We start from the raw sequence: 18,762 nt of genomic DNA, 5'->3' as shown, positions 1-18,762 counted from the left end.
AAAATTGCTCTCAGCCAGGCATAGTGGTGCACGCCTATAATCCCAGTACTTTGGAAGACTGAGGTGAGTGGATCACTTGAGGCCAGGAGTTCGAGACCAGCCTGGCCAACATGGTGAAACCCCATCTCTACTCAAAATACAAAAATTAGCTGGGCATGGTGATGCACACCTGTATTCCCAGCTACTCGAGAGGCTGAGGCAGGAAAATGGCTTGAACCTGGGAGGCAGAAGTTGCAGTGAGTCGAGATTGCACCACTGCACTCCAGCCTGGGTGACAGAGCAAGACTGTCTCAAAAACAAACAAAAATTGCTCTATGCAAGTTCTTTAGCCCCATGTAAAAAGGAAAAATAAAAGTTGCTCTAAAGCTACATATAATCAAAAGGACTGTCTTCTGCATAGTAAGTTCCGCAAAGCTTCTACTTTTTGGTGTTAAAATGTCCTGGAGAAGAGTTGTATAATCTTTATAAAGTCCTGGCCAGGTGTGGTGGCTCATGCCTACAGTCCCAGCACTTTGGGAGGCCGGGAGTTTGAGGCTGTAGTGAGCTATGATTGCACCACTGCACTCCAACCTGAGTAACAGAGTGAGACCCCATCTCTCAAAATCCCATCTTACCAAGTCCCTTTCCTAAATACTGGGGGGACTCCTATGGCTCCTGAAACCTGACCATTGCTGTAGACTGAGTGGCCTTGGAAGGGCTCTAGCCTTCCACCCACACTGGTGACCCCCCGCTTCCTCTTCCTGAGTAATGCCTTGAAACTCTCAGGGCTGTAAGAAGAAATGTGGACTGCTGGCTCCAGCAGGCCCAGCCCCTGGGAGGAAGCTCAAGGTTTCCTGCCTCTTCTTGCCTGTCATCAGCACAGGGCTGGCAGCTCTGCTGAATGCAGCTTCTGAAGCCCAGCCTGGCATGGGGAGCTGGCTTTTTTCCTGAAGCCATGTGGGTGGGTAGGGAGGGGAAGCAGCTTTTCTCTGCCAGTGCTGGGAATGCAGGGGCCTTGGCCGGCTTGACTCTTGGGCCCGGGGCAGTGGCTGTAGACGCCTGGCCCCGCAGGTGGCCATTCCAGTGTAGAGGATGGTCTCAGCCTCCCCTGGGCCGCCCCTGGAGAGTGCAGCCCTGCTGTATGGGGGGCTGGGAAGTTCTGCTGGAAGTTCCTACTAGGGGTGAGGGCCACGTCCCCAAGAGCTGGGGAAAGAAGCATTTGCAGTCACCTCACTAAAGAATATTCATTTATTTATAATTATTGCTAAGTAAACTTCTCTTTTAAACAGGAACATAAAAACACAGTAGGGCTTTGCACAAGTGGAATCTCTAAACAGTTGGTTTGTATACATGTCAAAATAAGTTAGAATGGAATTTGTCCAGGAGTTTCCAAGTCACCCGAGAGGCTGTGCACCTCTTTTGCTAAGGGTAGGGAGGAGTGCAGACAGGAGCCTTGCCGAGACCACCCCCCAGCTCAAACTGTGAGTTGTGCTGTTTCCTCCTCCTAGCTTTGCCCAGGTCCAAGGCACAGGGCAGGGGGCGTTCAAGTATCGAACCTCACAAAGGGCCAGTGCTGACAGTGGGGCTGGGGGAGGGAAAGGAGAGCCCCACCCCGGGGGCCAGACCTTCTCCCTTTGGTTTCCAAGACCAAGGCCACTGCACTGGCAGGTGGGAGGAGGAGGAGGAGGTACAGGGTTCTTTTTGGTACCAGGGGAGAAAGACGTTGTAGGAAGAGGTAGTTGCAGGGGATGATGCCTTCTGCTCAGCAGGAGAAAATGTCTTGTGCAGTGACGGGGTCACTGCCACCTGAGGGTCATCATGGCGGGCACCTGGGAGGTCGTGGGGCCTTGGGGTCTGGGAGCCACACTTGGGCCACCTTGTCCATCCTCAGTCCTGATCACAGTCACCCTGAGGCCTGGCTTGGTCCTTGACTTAAGGATCCAGCCTTGGGGGTGGCTGCGCTGCAGATTGGTTCCTCCCACCCCAGGCTGTTCCCCTCTCTGGGTTTCTAGGCTGAAGTTAGTGGCCTCATCTGTGCCTTTGGGGACGACTCCTGCTTGCCACTCCCCACTGAGGCCTCAGGAGGCAAGTGGGTGGGGGTCCGGGTGCCCTAGAGTTCCTGAATGTGATATTTCACTGCCCTGGGCCTGTCGTCTCTGGTTCCAGGGGCAGGAGCTGGCGTGGGAACAGAGGGGAAGAGAGCAGGTGAGCGAGAGAGCTAGCTCTTGGCTGCTGTCAGAGTCAGCAGCCCTGACAGCTGAGGATGGGGCATGGGATGGAGCAAATCAGCAACTGCAGGAGCCAGGCAGGCGTGGAGGGCTTTCCAGCTCTGCTTTCTCCTGCCTTCCACCCCAGCCTGCTGAGGCTGCTGCCAGTGGCTCCACCTCCAGGGCCAGTGCGACAGTCCCCATGGAGCCCCGGTCCTGCCCGGCCAGGCTGCTCGGGGTGGGTGGGTAGGAAGCACGCACAGCACACGAGGAAGCTTATGCTCGGAAAAAGAAAATGCATCTCCATCAGAAAAGGTCATAGGTGACACACAGTTGGAAAGAAAAAAATAAGTTACCTTCAGAAGACCCCCTTTGCTCAAAAAAACCCTTGATTTCCCTCTGTGGGCTTCACTTTCCTTTTTTAAATACGTTGCTCTTTCCGGGGAGCTGCTGACTTGTGGTTATCCCCGTCACAAGGTGGACACTGAGGAATAAGAAATGACTGCGGTCCCCCTCCCCCGCAGGTGGTCCTGGGCCTTCCCCAAGGACAACTCTTCTTGGTCCCCTATGGTGCCCTCACTCCGCCCTGCTCTGCCCCATGCTTCTGGTTTTGTTAGTGTGTGCCCGACGCAGGGCCTGTCCCGGCTTTGTTCCTGGTGGGGGCCCCCTGGTGAGGCGTTCCAGCTAGGGCCGAAGTGGATGACGTGTTGCAATCCACTTTAGGGACACCCGCTTCCAGGAAGGGATGTAGGACAGGGGTCTACTGGGGGCTGGGCTCCCCCCAGCTGTCCTGCAGGCCAGGGCCAGGGCCACGTGCATGCCTGGCTTGAGGAGCACGTGGGAGACCCCAGGAGGTAGAAGGCAGAGTGCTCTGCCTGGCAGTCTGTCGACAGGGCAGAGAAGGGGGCCTGGACAAGGGAGGGGTGGGCAGTACTGGCCAGAAGGGAGCTCAGACATCCTTAGAGGCAGGAGTTGGCCGCGAAAAAGACATGGCTCAAGTGGTCTCCTCTTCCAGTGTCAGGACCCCTGAAGAGCTCTGCTGGGCCTGGAGAGACCCCGAGGGCCTGTGCCCTTGTGACCTGTCCCCAGTGGCCCCACTTCTCCCACCCCCCATGGAAGCAGGCCAGGGAGACTCAGATCTGGGCCTCATGTGTTCTCCTTCCCTTGCTGGGATGCCTGGGCCTGTGCTGGCTCACAGCCGGGGCCAGTAGTACAGTCTCCATTTGGTCTAAAGGTCCCTAGTGGTGCAAATGACTTGGGGAGGGAGGGCTCAGAACAGTGGGGCAGTAGCTTGTTTCTTGGCTGCAGGAGGTGCAGCCTGCAGCCCATGGGTCTCACCCCCATTCCCTGGCCCCCCTGGTCCCCGTTGGGGATGGCCCAGCTTGTGCTATAGCACATTGTAGTAGGCCATCTCTTTCATGGCCTGTTCAGTGAGGACACTGGCCTCGGCGCTGCTGTCCACGCTCGCATAGCTGTAGGCGTTCTCCTCAAAGTCTTCCATCTCCTGCTGGCCGTCGAGCTCAGAAGGGTCAGTGCCTGTCAGCTCCATCATGGGGTCTGTAAGAGAGGGGCACAGTCAGACCTGGCTACTGTCTCATGGGAGGAGCCAGTCACCCCCACGCAGGAAGCTGATGGCCTTTCTAAAGAGAGGGCTTCCCAGTCACAGCCTCCAGGAGCCTCAGCTGCCTCTCAGCCTTCCCACCCTTGGACGCCTCAGGGTCCTGTGGCTTCTAGCTGGGTCACCAGACCTAGGCCGTAAAGCTGAGTGTGGGGGAGTGGGTGCTATCAGTGAGGGCCCTTGTGAGAACTGCAGGCCTGGCCTTGAAGTCTTCTTTGGGTCTTTCCTCCACTGACCCATCAAAGTCACTAAGCCCTACTTATTCCTTCTCTGCAGTGTTTCTCGTTGGCCACGGGAAGCTGCCTGCACATCACCTTTGCAACACTTATTAGTACCTGCTGCATGCCAGCCACTTCACAGGCCTTGCCTCATCCAACAGTCACAACAACCCCATTTAGCAGCTCAAAAGGCTGAGGTTTAGAGAGGTGAATCAACTTGCCAAAGGTCACCCAGCACATGCTGTTGTCCTGAGCCACTGTGCTGCTCCACCTCAAACTGCTGGAGGGTGCTGTTCCTCCTTTGGCCTCCTGCCAGCATCTGTGCTTTTCTATCGGTTCTATTCATTGGTATCCTTGGGCCTGGCTCTCCAGGGACAGACAAACACTCAGGGTAGGTTCATAAAGATATGTTGGGCAAAAACTCTGAAGAGGCCCCTTGTAATTTTGTAATTATAAAGCTCTTACAGGGGAAGCCCAGGGTACGATCTGGGGGACCTGGGAGGCTGGCAGGGGCTGTGGCTGGCCCCCAAAGTGCATTCTGACCCTGTCTGCTGAGATGTGTGTGTTGTGGGGGAAACAGACCCCAGGCTGGGGGCAGCCCTAGCAGGTCTAAGGCAGGCTTTGTCAGCCTTGGCACTTAGGGCCATAATTCTTTGTTGTGGGGCTGTCCTGTGCATTGTAGGACGTTTAACAGCATCCCTGGCCTCTACCCATGAGATACCAGTAGCATCACCCCAGTTGTGACAACCATAAATGTCTCCACACACGGCCACATGTCACCTGGAAGACATACTCATGCTCAGTTGAGAACCACTGGTCTAAGGGTAATCCCATCCCTTGCCAATTAGTAGTTCAGGAATAGGCATGTGACCCAATCCTGTTGAGTGGGTCATGAGGAAAGGCCTGCTAGTAAGTTCTTAGCACCTTCTCATTGATGTCAGAGAGCTAAGGGGAGCAGGCTGTTACTCTTCCACTGGTTGTGAACTAGGAAGCACACACCCTGATGGCCACTGGCAGCCATCTTGTGACCATGAGGATATTCCCAGCTAATGCCGTGGACAGAGGAAGCCTCACCCTGATATGTCACTGTTGGCGAGCTGAATCAGCCAGCTCTGAAGAGGGCCTAGACTTTGAGACATTTCTTTTCTTTCTACTTTTGACAAGGTCTTGCTCTTTTGCCAAGGCTGGAGTGCGGTGGTGCAATCACGGCTCACTGCAGCCTCACCCCAAAGCAATCCTCCCAACTCAGCCTTCCGAGTAGCTGGGATGATAGGTGTGTGCTACCACACCTGGCCTTGAGCCATTTCTTAATTTCCTTATTGTTTAGGCCAGTCTGACTGGGCATCTGTTATGTGTGCCTGTAGCATCTAACACACTGTGAGTCTGCCGGACTTTATAAAACAAGGTCACCTGTCCCATATCTTATAGATTTGGGCTGTTTCTTCCCTCGGTCCTAGTGCCACACCCTCATGTTACATAGCTGGTTTTAAAAACAAGCTAAATAAAGCACCTTGGGAAAATTTCTACCTGTGGGTCTCTGTACGTCATCCCCATTTTGTTTATCAAGTCTATTGGTCCTGTCCTGTGGGCCCCAGAGAATAGTCTGTAGCATTTTTTATAAGGACATTGATCCACCTCCCCAAATGACAGCCCCATAGTTACGAGATTGTTCTGTCTAGAATGTATGCTGCCTGCCTTCTGCATACGCATCAAACCTGGGCTTCCCAGACCAAGGCTTTATGTGGGAGGTGGGGACCTGGAGGCCAGTCGTTCCAGAGCCAATCGCTTCATTCTGTCATCTGGTACAGCCAGGGAATAGAGCAATTCTAAGCATCCCTGGTGACTGAGCTCATATAGAAAGAGGTTGTACCTTCACCACCCCTAGGAACAAGGTGTTCAGGGATAGTCTTTTTAAAAAATCTTGTTTACAGGGGGCTGGGTTTCTGGTAAAAACTGGAAAACCTGCTAAACAAAATCTTTTTTTTGAGTCAAAGTCTCACTCTGTCATCCAGGCTGGAGTGCAGTGGCACAATCTCAGCTCACTGCAACCTCTGCCTCCCAGGTTCAAGCGATTCTCCTGCCTCAGCCTCCTGAGTAGCTGGGTTTACAGGCATGCACCAACATACCCAGCTAATTTTTGTATTTTTAGTACAGACGGGGTTTCATCATGTTAGCCAGGCTGGTCTTGAACTCCCAACCTCAGGTGATCTGCCCACCTTGGCCTCCCAAAGTGTTGGGATTACAGGCGTGAGCCAGTACACCCAGCCTAACAAATTCTAAAAGAGCTGTAACATTGACAGTCTCTTCATGGTCCCAGTTATTTCCAAAAGGGCATGGTCTGCTCTGCTTCCTTCTGGTGGGTTAGCAACAGGGCAGACCCACTGGAACACAGCTGTCAAAATCTACTGCACATGGAATCACCCAAAGTGCTTTACAAAAATCCTGATCCCAGGCCACATTCCAGATCACTTACATTTGAACCTCAGGTCCAAAGTCAGGCATCAGCATTTAAAACATTCCTCAGGTGACTCCCAACATGCAGCTGATTTGCCAGCCAGCCCTCTGGAGTCTGGATCAAAGGTTCTCAATGTGAGGTCCCTGAACCAGCGGCCCTTTTGCTAAGAACTGGGAACTTGTGGGAAAGGCAGTGTCTCACACCCCACCCCAGACCTACTGAATCAGAAACTCTGGGGGTGGGGCCAGCACTTTGTTTCAACAAGCCCTCCAGGAGACTCGGAGGCACTAGTCTGGTCCAGTGTGTCTCAAGCTTGACTGTGCAACAAATGGCCCAGAGATCTTTTTGAAGTGCAGAGTCTGATTCAGCAGGTGTGGGTGGAGCTGAGAGGCCAGCAAGATCCCAGGTGGGGGCCGACGCTGCTCATCCTCCTACCACATTTTGAGTAGCAAGGAGCTACCAAGAGCAGCCGACGGGGTTTCATTCTCATCTACTGGAAGCAACCTTAATAGACAACTGAAAAACAAAATAACTGAGATACCTGTTTCTGCCAGAAAACCCAGGTCATTCACTGGTCAGCTGCTCCAAAACCAGAGTTAAGGCTACTGTAGCTGTCCCCTGCGTGCCTGACTGCGTTCCAGTAAATAATCCCACGTGGCAAGTCAGCTCACCTGGTTACTGCCAAGGCATGTTCCCAGCTGGTGTGACTCAGAGGCACACCGGAATTTCTTTAGTATTATTATTTTTTGGTGATAGGGTCTTGCTTTGTCACCCAGGCTGGAGTGCCGTGGTCCGATCACAGTTCACTGCAGCCTTGAGCTCCCGGGCTCAAGTGATCTTCCTGCCTTAGACTCCCAAGTAGCTGAGACTATAGGCACACGCCACTGCACCCAGCTAATTTTAAAATATTTTTGTAGAGACCAGGTCTCATTATGTTGTCTGGTTTGGTATCAAACTCCTGGCCTTAAGTGATCCTGCTGCCTTGGCCTCCTAAAGTGCCAGGATTATAGGTGTGAGCCATCATGCCCAGCCAGAGCACCAGAAATATCGCCAAACTGTAGAAGGAGCCTCCCTGTGGTGCTGTCGGCTCCCTCCTTCCTGTGGAGTCTCCACAGCAGTCCCTCCCCACCATGAGGCCAGAGAGGCTAATAGCTTTGCTGTCACCCAACAGAAATGCTTTTAGTACTGAGCACTGCTGGAGGGAAAGGCTACCACTAATACTTGGCATGTTTTCTGACAGCCTCTGAAACTTCTATGAACTGCTGAGGTGTAGGATCCTCTCCCAAAATTTCTCCCAGGTCTTAACGTCAGGCCCATCTGGCCCTTTCATGAGTACGTGGCTTATAGTTTGCGGCAGGCACTTGTGAAGAGTGTGACTGATTGACACTTTTTTGCCTCGGTTGCTGGGAAGCTCAGATCTCCCCTCTGCATGTCCCTTCCCTAGGACTTCCCATGGTGTAATTGGGAGTTGGCACCTCACCTGGCTCTCCCTTATCTTTCCAGCTGCCATTTTTTCCCCTTTTTGACTTTCTTTCCCATCCACTTATTTGAAATATTATCTTGCGGTAACGAAATAAAGTGTCTGTCACCTCCTGCTGTGTTGTCATCTTGTATGAGCTACCTAACTTCACTGTTCTTCAGTTTCTGCATCTGTAAAATGACGATAATAACAGAGCCAACCTTGCTCTGAGGATCACGAGTTAATAAAGGCCTGGCACACAGTTAGCACTCAATAAATGTTAGTTATGATTTTTATTGTTTATGTGAGCTCATTTAAGTCCTTTGAAGAAGACATAAATATCCCATCGTTATTGTCATCATGGCCCTCCAGGGTCCCCCCCTCTCCAGACCTGAGCCCATCCCAATGAAGTCTCAGCCTTGGCCAGCCTCCCCACTCCTCTAACTGGGCAGGAGGCTCCTGAGTGTGCCATGTTGGTATCATTCCTGCTCTGTCCATTGCGCTTGGCCCACCCACCTTGGCTGTCCAGGCCGATGTCCATGACGCCATGCTTGACCTTCATGTGCCGGCTCAGGTTGCCCTTGAGATTAAACTTGCTGGAGCAGTAGGGGCACTTGAAGGGCTTGCTGCCCGCGTGCAGGTGCATGTGACCCAGCAGGTTGTACATGCGGTTGAAGGACTTCCCGCACACCTAGAACACATCAACCCGGTGTCCTGAGCCTGTGGGGAACCTGCTTTCCCTGGACCCCAGCCCACTCCCACCTCTATGGCCGGGCCAGAATCCTATTCTTTTTTTTTTTTTTTTTTTTTTGAGACAGACTCTCACTCTGTTGCAGTGGCGTGATCTTGGCTCACTGCAACTTCTGCCTCCTGGGTTCAAGTGATTCTCCTGCCTTAGCCTCCTGAGTAGCTGGTTTTACAGGCATGTGCCACCATGCCCAGCTAATTTTTTGTATTTTTAGTAGAGAAGGGGATTCACCACGTTGGCCAGGCTGGTCTCGAACTCCGTACCTCAAATGATCCACCCACCTCAGCCTCCTAAAATGCTGGGATTACAGGCATGCACCACCATGCCCGGCCCAGAATCCTGTTCTTTATGGACAGTTCTCTCTTTATGCTTTTCCATGTGACCCCAGACACCCGAGAGACAGGGACACAAGCCATCCATTGCGGGTCACTGCTCCTGTGGGTCCGCCCCACTTTCTGTGAGCCAGAGTTATCAGAAACCCAGGGCTTGGATCTCTAGCAGCACTAAGCCCCCAGGATGGGGTCCTTTCTCTGTGGCTGCACCATGACCCTTCACCCCCTCCCCAGCTCTCATAAAAACCCAACTTCAGCAGCTTTCAGGATCTGAATCCCCACCTGCCCTCTCAACCCCCAAAGCCCATGCTCTTTCACCCAGCCGGGGCTCCTCTTGCCCACACTGGCCAGGCCAGCACTTGGTGGGCCACAGCTGCTGCAGGCATGCTGATTCCAGGCCACCCTTGGGGAGGTCCCAGCCCCGGGGCCTGATGGCCTGGTACCTTGCATTTGAATGGCTTCACGGGCGAGTGTACAATCATGTGGGTCTTGAGGGTCTGCTTCTGCACAAAGGTCTTGAAGCAGATGTGGCACTGGTAGGGCCGGACGCTGGTGTGGATCAGCATATGCCGCTTCATGTTTGCCTGTAGGGTGAACTCCCGGCCACACACCTCGCACTTGAACTCCTTCACGCCCTGTGGGGTGGGGGGTGATGGTCAGGGCCACCCAATGGGCACAACCTCTGGCAGTGACCCTCAGTGGGGAGCCAGGTAGGTGCAGGGCCACAGCATCACAAAGGCACAGTTTCTGGGAAATGTCTCTTTTTGAGGGTATTCCAAAATAGGTAACACTTGTCTAAAACCACCAAAGAATGTTGGGGCAGAGCCACTTACTCCAGGAAGCCTTTCAGTAATAGACAGAAATAGGCTGTGCCTTACTGTAACAATCCAGATACCTGCTGTCTCCTGCCCCCAGGGTGGATGTGTACATAAGGTCTGTACTAGTGCACTAAGGCAAATGCGTGCTTATTCATTCAACAACCATTTACTGGGCACCTGCTCCAAGCCAGTACCACACTAGGTGGCAGGGGCCTGTGGTCAAGAAGACACAGGGTCTGCCTGCTGTCTGTGGACTATTTCATCAGATCAAAGACATGTGTATGTGTTTTTATCTTCCGTGCTGTCTCTTGGTGGCCTTTTTGGTTCACAGACCCTTTTGATAATATGATTGAAGATATAGACACCCCCCCCCCCCAAAATGGCACTTAGGTCTATGTAGAATTTCAAAGGGTCTTAAACTCCTGGAGCCTATCCACTGACCTCTTGAAAGTGTTTTCCTAACTTCCATGGTGATAACAGCCACCTGTAGTTCTGTCCAACATACAGCCTTGCAGGCCGCTCCCTGGAGGGTCTAATTTGTGGGGCCTGGGATGGGCCCAGGAATTTTTATTCTCAACAGGGCCCCCAGATGATTCTTATCATTGATGGACTTTGGGCTATTCACCCCCAGGAGACATGGATTCCAGGGGAAAACCCACTGGTTTGGACTGTGAACATGCTTTTCTATGGTTTGGAGGTCACTCCCAGAGCAGGACAGGGTGTTGTGTGCAAAAGGGTCCAATTTATTATCCATGAAGGAAAGTTAGGATAAAAGCTGGGAGCTGGGCTGGGCACGGTGGCTCACACCTGTAATCCCAGCATTTTGGGAGGCTGAGGCAAGAGGATCACCTGAGGCCAGGAATTCAAGACCAGTGTGGATAACACGGCAAGACCCTATCTCTAAAATCTGAAAAAGGCCAGGTATGGTGGCTCATGCCTGTAATCCTAGCACTTTGGGAGGCTGAGGCGGGCAGATCATAAGGTTAGGAGTTCGAAACCAGGCTGGCCAACATGGTGAAACCCCATCTCTACTAAAAATACAAAAATTAGCCAAGTGTAGTATACACCTATAATCCCAGCGACTCAGGAGGCTGAGGCAGAAGAATTGCTTAAACCCAGGAGGCAGAGGTTGCAGTGAGCCGAGACCACGCCACTGCACTCCAGCTTGGGTGACAGCCTGTCTCAAAAAAAAAAAAAAAAAAAAAAGTAAAAATAAATAAAAATTTATGGGAGTGTTTTTCTTTTTGATGAGTTAGTAATTTAGTAGGAACCCAATGGGACATGTGTCTGTGGTCACAGCTGCTGTCTTAACTGCTTGTTTGGTATAAAACTTTGTATTATAACTTAACAGTTCCCGTGTCTATGTCTCTTAGCAGCAGGGACTTGTGTTGTATACCCTCTTGACACATCGCAGATGTGTATGACCACCAGGGGGCCCTGCCATTCAGGAGTTTATTTTATAAAACACATGATGTGCACATTGTACAAGGTTAGGCTGATAATAGGGACGTTTTCAGTTTTATTAGCCTTTGGATTTTGCTTTCAGTTTTTCTTCACAGTATTAACACTCTATGGACTTGGGATTTTTTTTTGTTTTTTTTTTGAGACGGAGTCTTGCTTTTGTTGCCCAGGCTAGAGTGCAGTGGCATGATCTTGGCTCCCTGTAACCTCTGCCTCCTGGGTTCAAGCAACTGTCCTGCCTCAGCCTCCCGTGTAGCTGGGACTACAGGTGCCCGCCACCACGCCCGGCTAATTTTTGTATTTTTAGTAGAGACATGTTGGCCAGGCTGGCCTCGAACTCCTGACCTTGTGATCTGCCCACCTCGGCCTCCTAAAGTGCTGAGATTAAAGGTGTGAGCCACTGTGCCGGGCCCTGGACTTGGAATTTTTAAGTCCCCTAGTAGAGGAGAAAGATGGCAAATGTGTAGCACATGTGCTGTCACCCTGCACAATCACTCCTTGCAGACATTAACAATCAATCATAAGGTTTTATTGCCAGGCCTAGATTCAGTTTCAGAGTCCTTTTCTCTTTTTGGAGACAGCCTTGCTGTTGCCCAGGCTGGAGTGCAGTGGTACAATCACAGCTCACTGCAGCCTTGACCTCCTGGACTCAAGCGATCCTCCTGCTTCAGTCTCATGTGTAGCTGGACCACAGGTGTGCGCCACCATGCCTGGCTAATTTATTTATTTATTAATTATTATTATTATTATTTTGAATAGAGCCTCACTGTGTCACCTGGGCTGGAGCACAGGGGTACAATCTCAACTCACTGGAATCTCTGCCTCCTGGGTTCAAGCAATTATTGTGCCTCAGCCTCCCTAGTAGCTGGGACTACAGGTGCACACCACCACACCCAGCTATTTTTAAAAAAATATTTTTAGTAGAGCCAGGGTTTCACTGTGTTGGCCAGGCTGGTCTCAAACTCCCGGGCTCAAGTGACTCTCCTGCCTCAGCCTCCCAAAGTGTTGGGATTACAGGTGTGAGCCATTGCATTCGGCCCAGAATCCTTCTTTTTTTTTCTTTTAAAGTCTTGCTATGTTGTCCAGGCTAGAGAGCAGTGGCTATCAATAGGAGCAATCATAGCCTCAAACTCCCAGGTTTGAGCAAACCTCCCACCTCAGCCTCCTGAGTAGCTGGGACTACAGGTGTGCAGCACCATGCCTGGCTAGAATCCTTCTTGACATCACATTTTAGGCAGCTACTACCAGTTGACTGGAGGAGCCTCTGCAATGAAATCTACAAATTGCTGGTTTCTAGGCCTGGCCGGGTGTTAACAGCTCCCCGACTCCCTGTAGTGTCTACTGTGAGAGACAGGGTCACACATTTGACCTGGAGAATCACTCATAGGCCAACGTTATGGGGAGAGGAAGCTCCATGTACATTCAGCTTTGAGGGATAAAATTGATGGGATTTTGGTGGAAACCATGGGACAGCCAACTACCAGAGTGGGATTGTGGGACCCAAGGGGCCTCATTCCACCTACCGGGATATGAGGGCCTCTCAGAGGAGGTGATGTTGGCTGAAAAGTGGGGAGACTAGTGGCTGAAGGCAGGGAATGGAGGGCAGGGGAGTATGGGTTAAGGCTGGGTTTAGGGACATGGTAGATTAGAAAGTGCTGCTCAATTTTCTGCCCTCCCGAGCCACTGTTTCTAGTTTAGCCATATTCTAGAACGACTTGTACTTTTCTGTAACAAATATTTTTCCTTACATCTTCTCTGCTTTGAAAATTAAATATATTTAGCCTGTTCCTAAAGGGAAGTCACAGGTTTTGATTCGCTTTTGTAATGACAAGGAACAAAGGACACCCTCTCTACTTCTGACCACTGAGCTAGGACGCCTCCCTGTTGCATCCTGGCCTTTCTCTGGCCTCTGTCCTCCCATCTAGAAAATAGGGAGGGTAGGCTATTTCAGTGATTTTCAAACTGTGTTCCTTGGGTCTTGCAGGCGTTCCATAAACATTTCATTTGAAAACTTTTTTTTTTTTTTTTTTTTGAGACAGGGTCTCAGTCTGGTTGCCCAGGCTAAAGTGCAGTATCGTGATTGCAGCTCACTGCAACCTCAGCCTCTCAGGCTCAGGTGATCCTCCCACCTTAGCCTCCCAAGTCGCTGGGACTACAGGTGGTGGCACATAACGTTTAAAATTTTTTTTTTTTTTTTTTTTTTGAGATGGAGTTTCGCTCCTGTTGCCCAGGCTGGAGTGCAATGGTGTGATCTCGGCTGACTGCAACCTCCGCCTCCTGGGTTCAAGTGATTCTCCTGTCTCAGCCTCCCAAGTAGCTGGGATTACAGGCATCCACCACCACACCCAGCTAATTTTTGTATTTTTAGTAGAGATAGGGTTTCACCACATCGGCCAGGCTGGTCTTGAACTTCTGACCTCAGGTGATCTGCCCACCTTGGCTTCCCAAAGTGTTGGGATTATAGGCATGAGCCACCATGCCCGGCCATGTTTAAATTTTTTTGTAGCAATGGGGTCTCCTTATTTTGCCCAGGCTGGTCTCAAACTCCAAGACTAAGCAATCTGCCTGCCTCGGCCTCCCAAAGTGCTGGGATTACAGGCGTGAGCCACTGTGCCTGGCCAAATACATGTTTTTGAATGCGTAAAGCTTTACTACTTAAAAACTTAATTTCAATTATATAGCATTTCTTTCTAATACTCACCAAAATAAGTATGTAATGATAAAACTAGGAGACCACCTAAATGGTCCCATCTGGGACTCTGGAAAGTACTGGATGAAAAATTGGCAGGAGGGGCAGGCAGATCCCCAGGCCCTGGGGATGGTCTTACCTTGTGGGTGAGGGAGTGCTGCTTGAGGTGGTGGATCTGGCTGAACTCCATGCCGCATTCAGTGCACACGAAGGGCCGCACGTTCTGGTGCTTGAGCATGTGGTTCTGCAACTGGCTGCGGTAGTGGAAGGACTTGTCACACTCGAGGCACTGGTAGAGGGTGGGGCCCTGATGAGAGGCCAGGTGGCGCTTGAGCTGGGTCAGGGTGGAGAAGTCCAGGCCGCACTCGACGCAGACGTGGCAGCGGCCACTCTCGTGCTTCACTTCGTGGGCCTTGAGCTCGCTGGGGTAGGCGAAACCGCGGCCACAGAAGTGGCAGCTGTAGGGCTTGACCTCCGAGTGCAGCAGCATGTGGCGCTTGAGGTGGCTGGTCTGCGTGAAGGCCTTGTGGCATACCTGGCACTTGTGGGGCCGGGTGCCCTGGTGCGTCAGCAGGTGCGTCTGCAGGTGGCTGGGCTGCTTGAAGAGCTTGCTGCAGTGTGGGCATGAGTGTGGCTTGATGCCGTTGTGGCCCAGGATGTGTGTCACCAGGTTGTACTTGGACGTGTAGGACTTCTCGCACATGCGGCACTGCCAGCGCTTCTGGCGGTCACCCGCCTCCACCAGGTAGGAGTCGTCGATCTGCACGTTGATGTCCAGCCGATCCAGCTGGGCCTTCTTGTGGCGTTCCACGGTCGAACCCGCCACGTCAGCCTCGAACTCGCCGGCCTCCTGCCACACGAAGCCCTGTTCCGGCTTGACAGGCTCCGGGGACTCCATGCTGGGGGCCTCGGGGTCACTCAGTGGGGCCAGGTGGGGTGGCTCGAACCCACACTCTGTGGGCAAGGCCTCTGGCCCAGGCAGCGCCATGCTGGGCTCGGGGAAGCCATCCCGGGCCGGGGCCGGGAAGTGAGGGTCATACGGGGCCACGTCCAGCTCCGGTCTCGGGGTTCGGGGCAGATGCCGGAGCGTCCGGGGCTTGCGGCTGAAGGCGCTGAGGTCGATCATCTTGACGGCACTGCTCTGCACCAGGGCCTCGCAGCCGCCACTGGCTGCCTCAGCCGGGGCTTCTGCTGGCCCTGCTTCCTTGTCGTCACCCGGCACAGAAACCTCATAGACCTCCTGCTCCTCCTCCTCCACCTTCTCGAACTTGACCTTGGGCACCAGGCGCACAGGTGGCCGCGTCTTCCGCCGGGTGTGCTTCTCGAGGGCTGCCTCCACCTCCAGCACCTCCTCCTCTGCCTGCTCCTCCAAGGCCCTCCCGTTGCAGGCCAGCTGGTAGACGTCGGGGCCTGGTGGCCCGGGCTCTCCCATGGCTGCTCCAGAAAGCTCGGGCCCCAGGTCCGGGTAGAAGGCCTCAGCGCTTATGGTAGCTCCAAAGAGCTCATTTTCGGAGACCAGGCCAAGCACGGCAGCCTGAGCCAAGGACAGCACCACCACAGCGTCCGTCTGTGTCCCTGAGTCCATGAAGCCCTCCATCCCGTGACGGCTAGCTAGGAGGGCATCGCTGTGGGTGGAGAAGGGAAAGTTAATATTGCTGGCTCACTGCTGCACGGACAGACAACAGACACAGCACGGACAAGAGCTTGGCTGATTTTGGGTGTGTCTGACCCTGATGTCTTTTCTACTCCTGCCTTGGAAACAGTGCACACTTGTAATTACAGGGAGCAATGATTCCCGCTGTGTATCTGACCATCTCCTCCATCTCCCTGGGGGATCCTGGGTAGTAAGCTCTGCCCCCTTGCTGGCCTCAGTCTTCCCATCTGTACAACAGGGAGGTGGGATTTCCTCAGTGGTTCTCAAATTGTGTTCTACAGGTCCTTCAAGAATTCCTTAAAAAGGCCGGGCATGGTGGCTCACCTCTGTAATCCCAGCACTTCGGGAGGCTGAGGTGGGCGGATCACCTGAGGTCAGGAGTTCAAGACCAGCCTGGCCAACATGGTAAAATCCTGTCTCTACTAAAACTACAAAATTAGCTGGGCGTGGTGGCGGGCACCTGTAATCCGAGCTATAGGAGGTTGAGGCAGGAGAACCGTGTGAACCTGGGAGGCGGAGGTTGCAAGTCAGCCGAGATTGCGCCACTGCACTCCAACCTGGGCAGGAAAGTAAGACTCTTTGTCTCAAAAGAAAAAAAATCCTTAAAAATTGGATTCAAAAATGCAAAAAATAAAGATTCTACTATTTAAAAACTGATTTTAAAAGGCCCACCTACTCAAATGTAGTATGTGCCACATTCTAACACATTCAGTAGCCCTACTGGCTTTGGTGCCAAAGTAATTAATTTGCACAGACCTTGGGACCGTGCGGTGAGGTGTTAACTGTCATTATTTGTAATGACTCAGCTGTATGAATGAGAATGTATGGCAAAAAGACACAACATAAAAAAATAAAATAGGTGCTGAGGCCGATCTCAAACACTGGCTATGACTTGTCAGCCCCGATGCTAAACATATGCATCTATCACAACTGGTTGTTGTTTTTCTTCATTAACTAAATGTTATACATTTAAATATCTAAATTTTTACTGATAAAAATATCACTTTTATCTGATTTATACATTGGAGTTTCATGTCAGATCTGATTTGAAAGAAGGGCTCCTTGACAGCTAACATGTTTGAGACCGCTATCCGAATTGAATGCTCAAACAGGCTCCCAGGTTCACATTCATAGTCTCTCATCTAACAGGTTTTTTTTTTTCTTTTTGATTAGAGATAGGGTCTTGCTCTGTTGCCCAGGCTACTGTGACACAATCATGGCTCACTGCAGCCTCAACCTCCAGCACTGAAGTGATCCTTCTGCTTCAGCCCCTCGAAATGCTAGGATTACAGACATGAGCCACTGTACCTGCCCCTAACATGATCTTCTAAATAGTGCCAATGTGCCCACCTGCCCAGGTACAAACCCCCAGCACAGCAGCCTCTTCCCTCGCTGTGCCACATATGGAGGCACCTGCTCCGTGAGCCCTCTGTGGAGCCTGGTCTTTGCACCCATGGGTCTTCCCACCTGGGGCAGGCTTTTCCCAACCCCATTGACCTCTGCTCCTCCCACCAGCCTCCGAGGCATGGCTCGAGGTCCACCTGCTCCTGGGGCCTCCCTGGCTCTCCCGGCCTGCCCTCGTGCCCTCTCCAGGCTTCCAAGGACTGCAGCACGCCAGGCAGTGTGCCCATAGGGGGTGGCGGCTTCCTCCTGGGTCTATACCCCTTGCCCTGGTTCAACACCTGGCACATCAGAGGAGGGGGGATGGCATTACTGGGGTGACTCTCGCCTGCGCTGCTCCCAGGGCTCCCAACCAACCAACTACCAGCTTCTCCCACAGCTACGGTCAGGCACACGGTCAGCAGCCCTTCCTTAGGAAACCGGCTCTGGGCAAGGCGTCCCCCTCCCCCCAGCGCCCAGCGGAGCTTCCCCTTCCTGAGGACGGCTAAAAATACCCCAGACAGGAATTCAGCCTCCTTGAAACGGACACCAAAGATTAAACTATTAAGCTTAGAGTGAGGCTCTCGTGGAAGGGATCAGATAGAAGGAAACCTCGGCCTGGGGGTCAGGGTGCATCTGAAATAAGCTGGAGGGGCTAACCCTGCTTCCAAACCACCACACCCCACCCCAATGTCCAGCTGCTGGGAAATGCAGTCAGCGAGGACCTGGAGTCCCAGCTCAGTCACTTGCAAGTGACTAAGCAAAGTCACACCAGTGGCTCAGTTTCCCCATCTGAAAAACAGGGATGAAAACACTCACCCATGGAAAGGTTGTGAGAGCCCAGGGTCCTAACACAAGTGAAGCGGCTTGGTTCATTATAAAGCCCTAACCAACTGTAAAGAATCACTATTGGCCGGAGCATGGTGGCTCACACCTGTAATCCCAGCACTTTGGGAGACTGAGGCGGGCGGATCACTTGAGGTCAGGAGTTCGAGACCAGCCTGGCCAATATGGTGAAACCCAATCTCTACTAAAAATACAAAAATTAGCCGGGCATGGTGGCAAGTGCCTGTAATCCCAGTTGCTTGGGAGTCTAAGGCAGGAGAATCACTTGAACCCAGGAGGCGGAGGTTGCAGCGAGCAGAGATCACACCATTGCATTCCAGCCTGGGCGTCACAGCAAGACTCTGTCTCAAAGGAAAAAACAAAAACAAAACAAAACAAAACAAAAAAAAAACGAACAAAAAAAACCCCATTATTATCTGCCCAGATCTCTGGGAGAAGCCTTTTCTGAAAAAAGTCACAGAGCCAAGAGATGTTTCCATTCTTGGGCCCCAAATTCAGCAAAGCTTAAGTGATTCTGAGGACAACTGCTAGAGACTGAGAACTCATTCATTCATTTGTACAATAAATAGCTGCTAAATCCCTGCTATGGGTTAGGGCTTGTGCTTGGAGACAGCAAGGTGAATGAGGTAGGGGTCCTGCCCCTCGGGGCCCACCACAGCCACCCCCAGTGCCCTGCAGCCACTGTCAGGTTTGTAGAGCATGCTGAGGAATGTGGCTGCCTCCTGTCACTGTGGTCTGTCTGACACAGCACCCAGTGGCAACCCTCCTGTCTGTTGTGGGGTTTGGGCAAATGATGTGTTCAGCAGTTTTTGTAAACTTCCCCAAAGGCAGGACCAGCAAGAAGGAGGAACTGAGCATCAGTGGCCAAGCCAGTGCTTCCCCCTTGGCCCTGGATGCT

At 52.3% G+C, this 18,762-nt stretch overlaps 1 protein-coding gene and 1 non-coding gene across 7 annotated transcripts in view; both read right to left on the bottom strand.

The window, feature by feature from the left end:
* Nucleotides 1-1,204: 1,204 nt before the first annotated feature.
* Nucleotides 1,205-18,762, bottom strand: part of ZNF710 (zinc finger protein 710) — an 81,509-nt gene continuing 63,951 nt past the window's right edge. For all 6 annotated transcript variants that reach the window (XM_030931192.1, XM_030931194.1, XM_030931193.1 and 3 more), the window contains 4 exons: nt 14,124-15,609; nt 9,460-9,651; nt 8,453-8,627; nt 1,205-3,743 (listed from right to left, as the gene is read on the bottom strand). In XM_030931192.1, the coding sequence (XP_030787052.1) occupies nt 3,574-3,743; nt 8,453-8,627; nt 9,460-9,651; nt 14,124-15,581 (1,995 nt within the window). In that variant the 5' untranslated portion in view covers nt 15,582-15,609 and the 3' untranslated portion in view covers nt 1,205-3,573. The remainder of the gene's footprint in view (nt 3,744-8,452; nt 8,628-9,459; nt 9,652-14,123; nt 15,610-18,762) is intronic.
* LOC115897850 lies at nt 6,256-6,318 on the bottom strand. The gene has a single exon (XR_004057629.1). It is a non-coding gene; the product is annotated as a U7 small nuclear RNA (small nuclear RNA).

The sequence above is a fragment of the Rhinopithecus roxellana genome, chromosome 5 (assembly GCF_007565055.1).
Source record: "Rhinopithecus roxellana isolate Shanxi Qingling chromosome 5, ASM756505v1, whole genome shotgun sequence".
NCBI classification, from domain to species: domain Eukaryota; kingdom Metazoa; phylum Chordata; class Mammalia; order Primates; family Cercopithecidae; genus Rhinopithecus; species Rhinopithecus roxellana.
The sequence above is the reverse complement of the archived record's forward strand: the minus strand, read 5'-3'. Positions and strand labels throughout refer to the sequence as shown.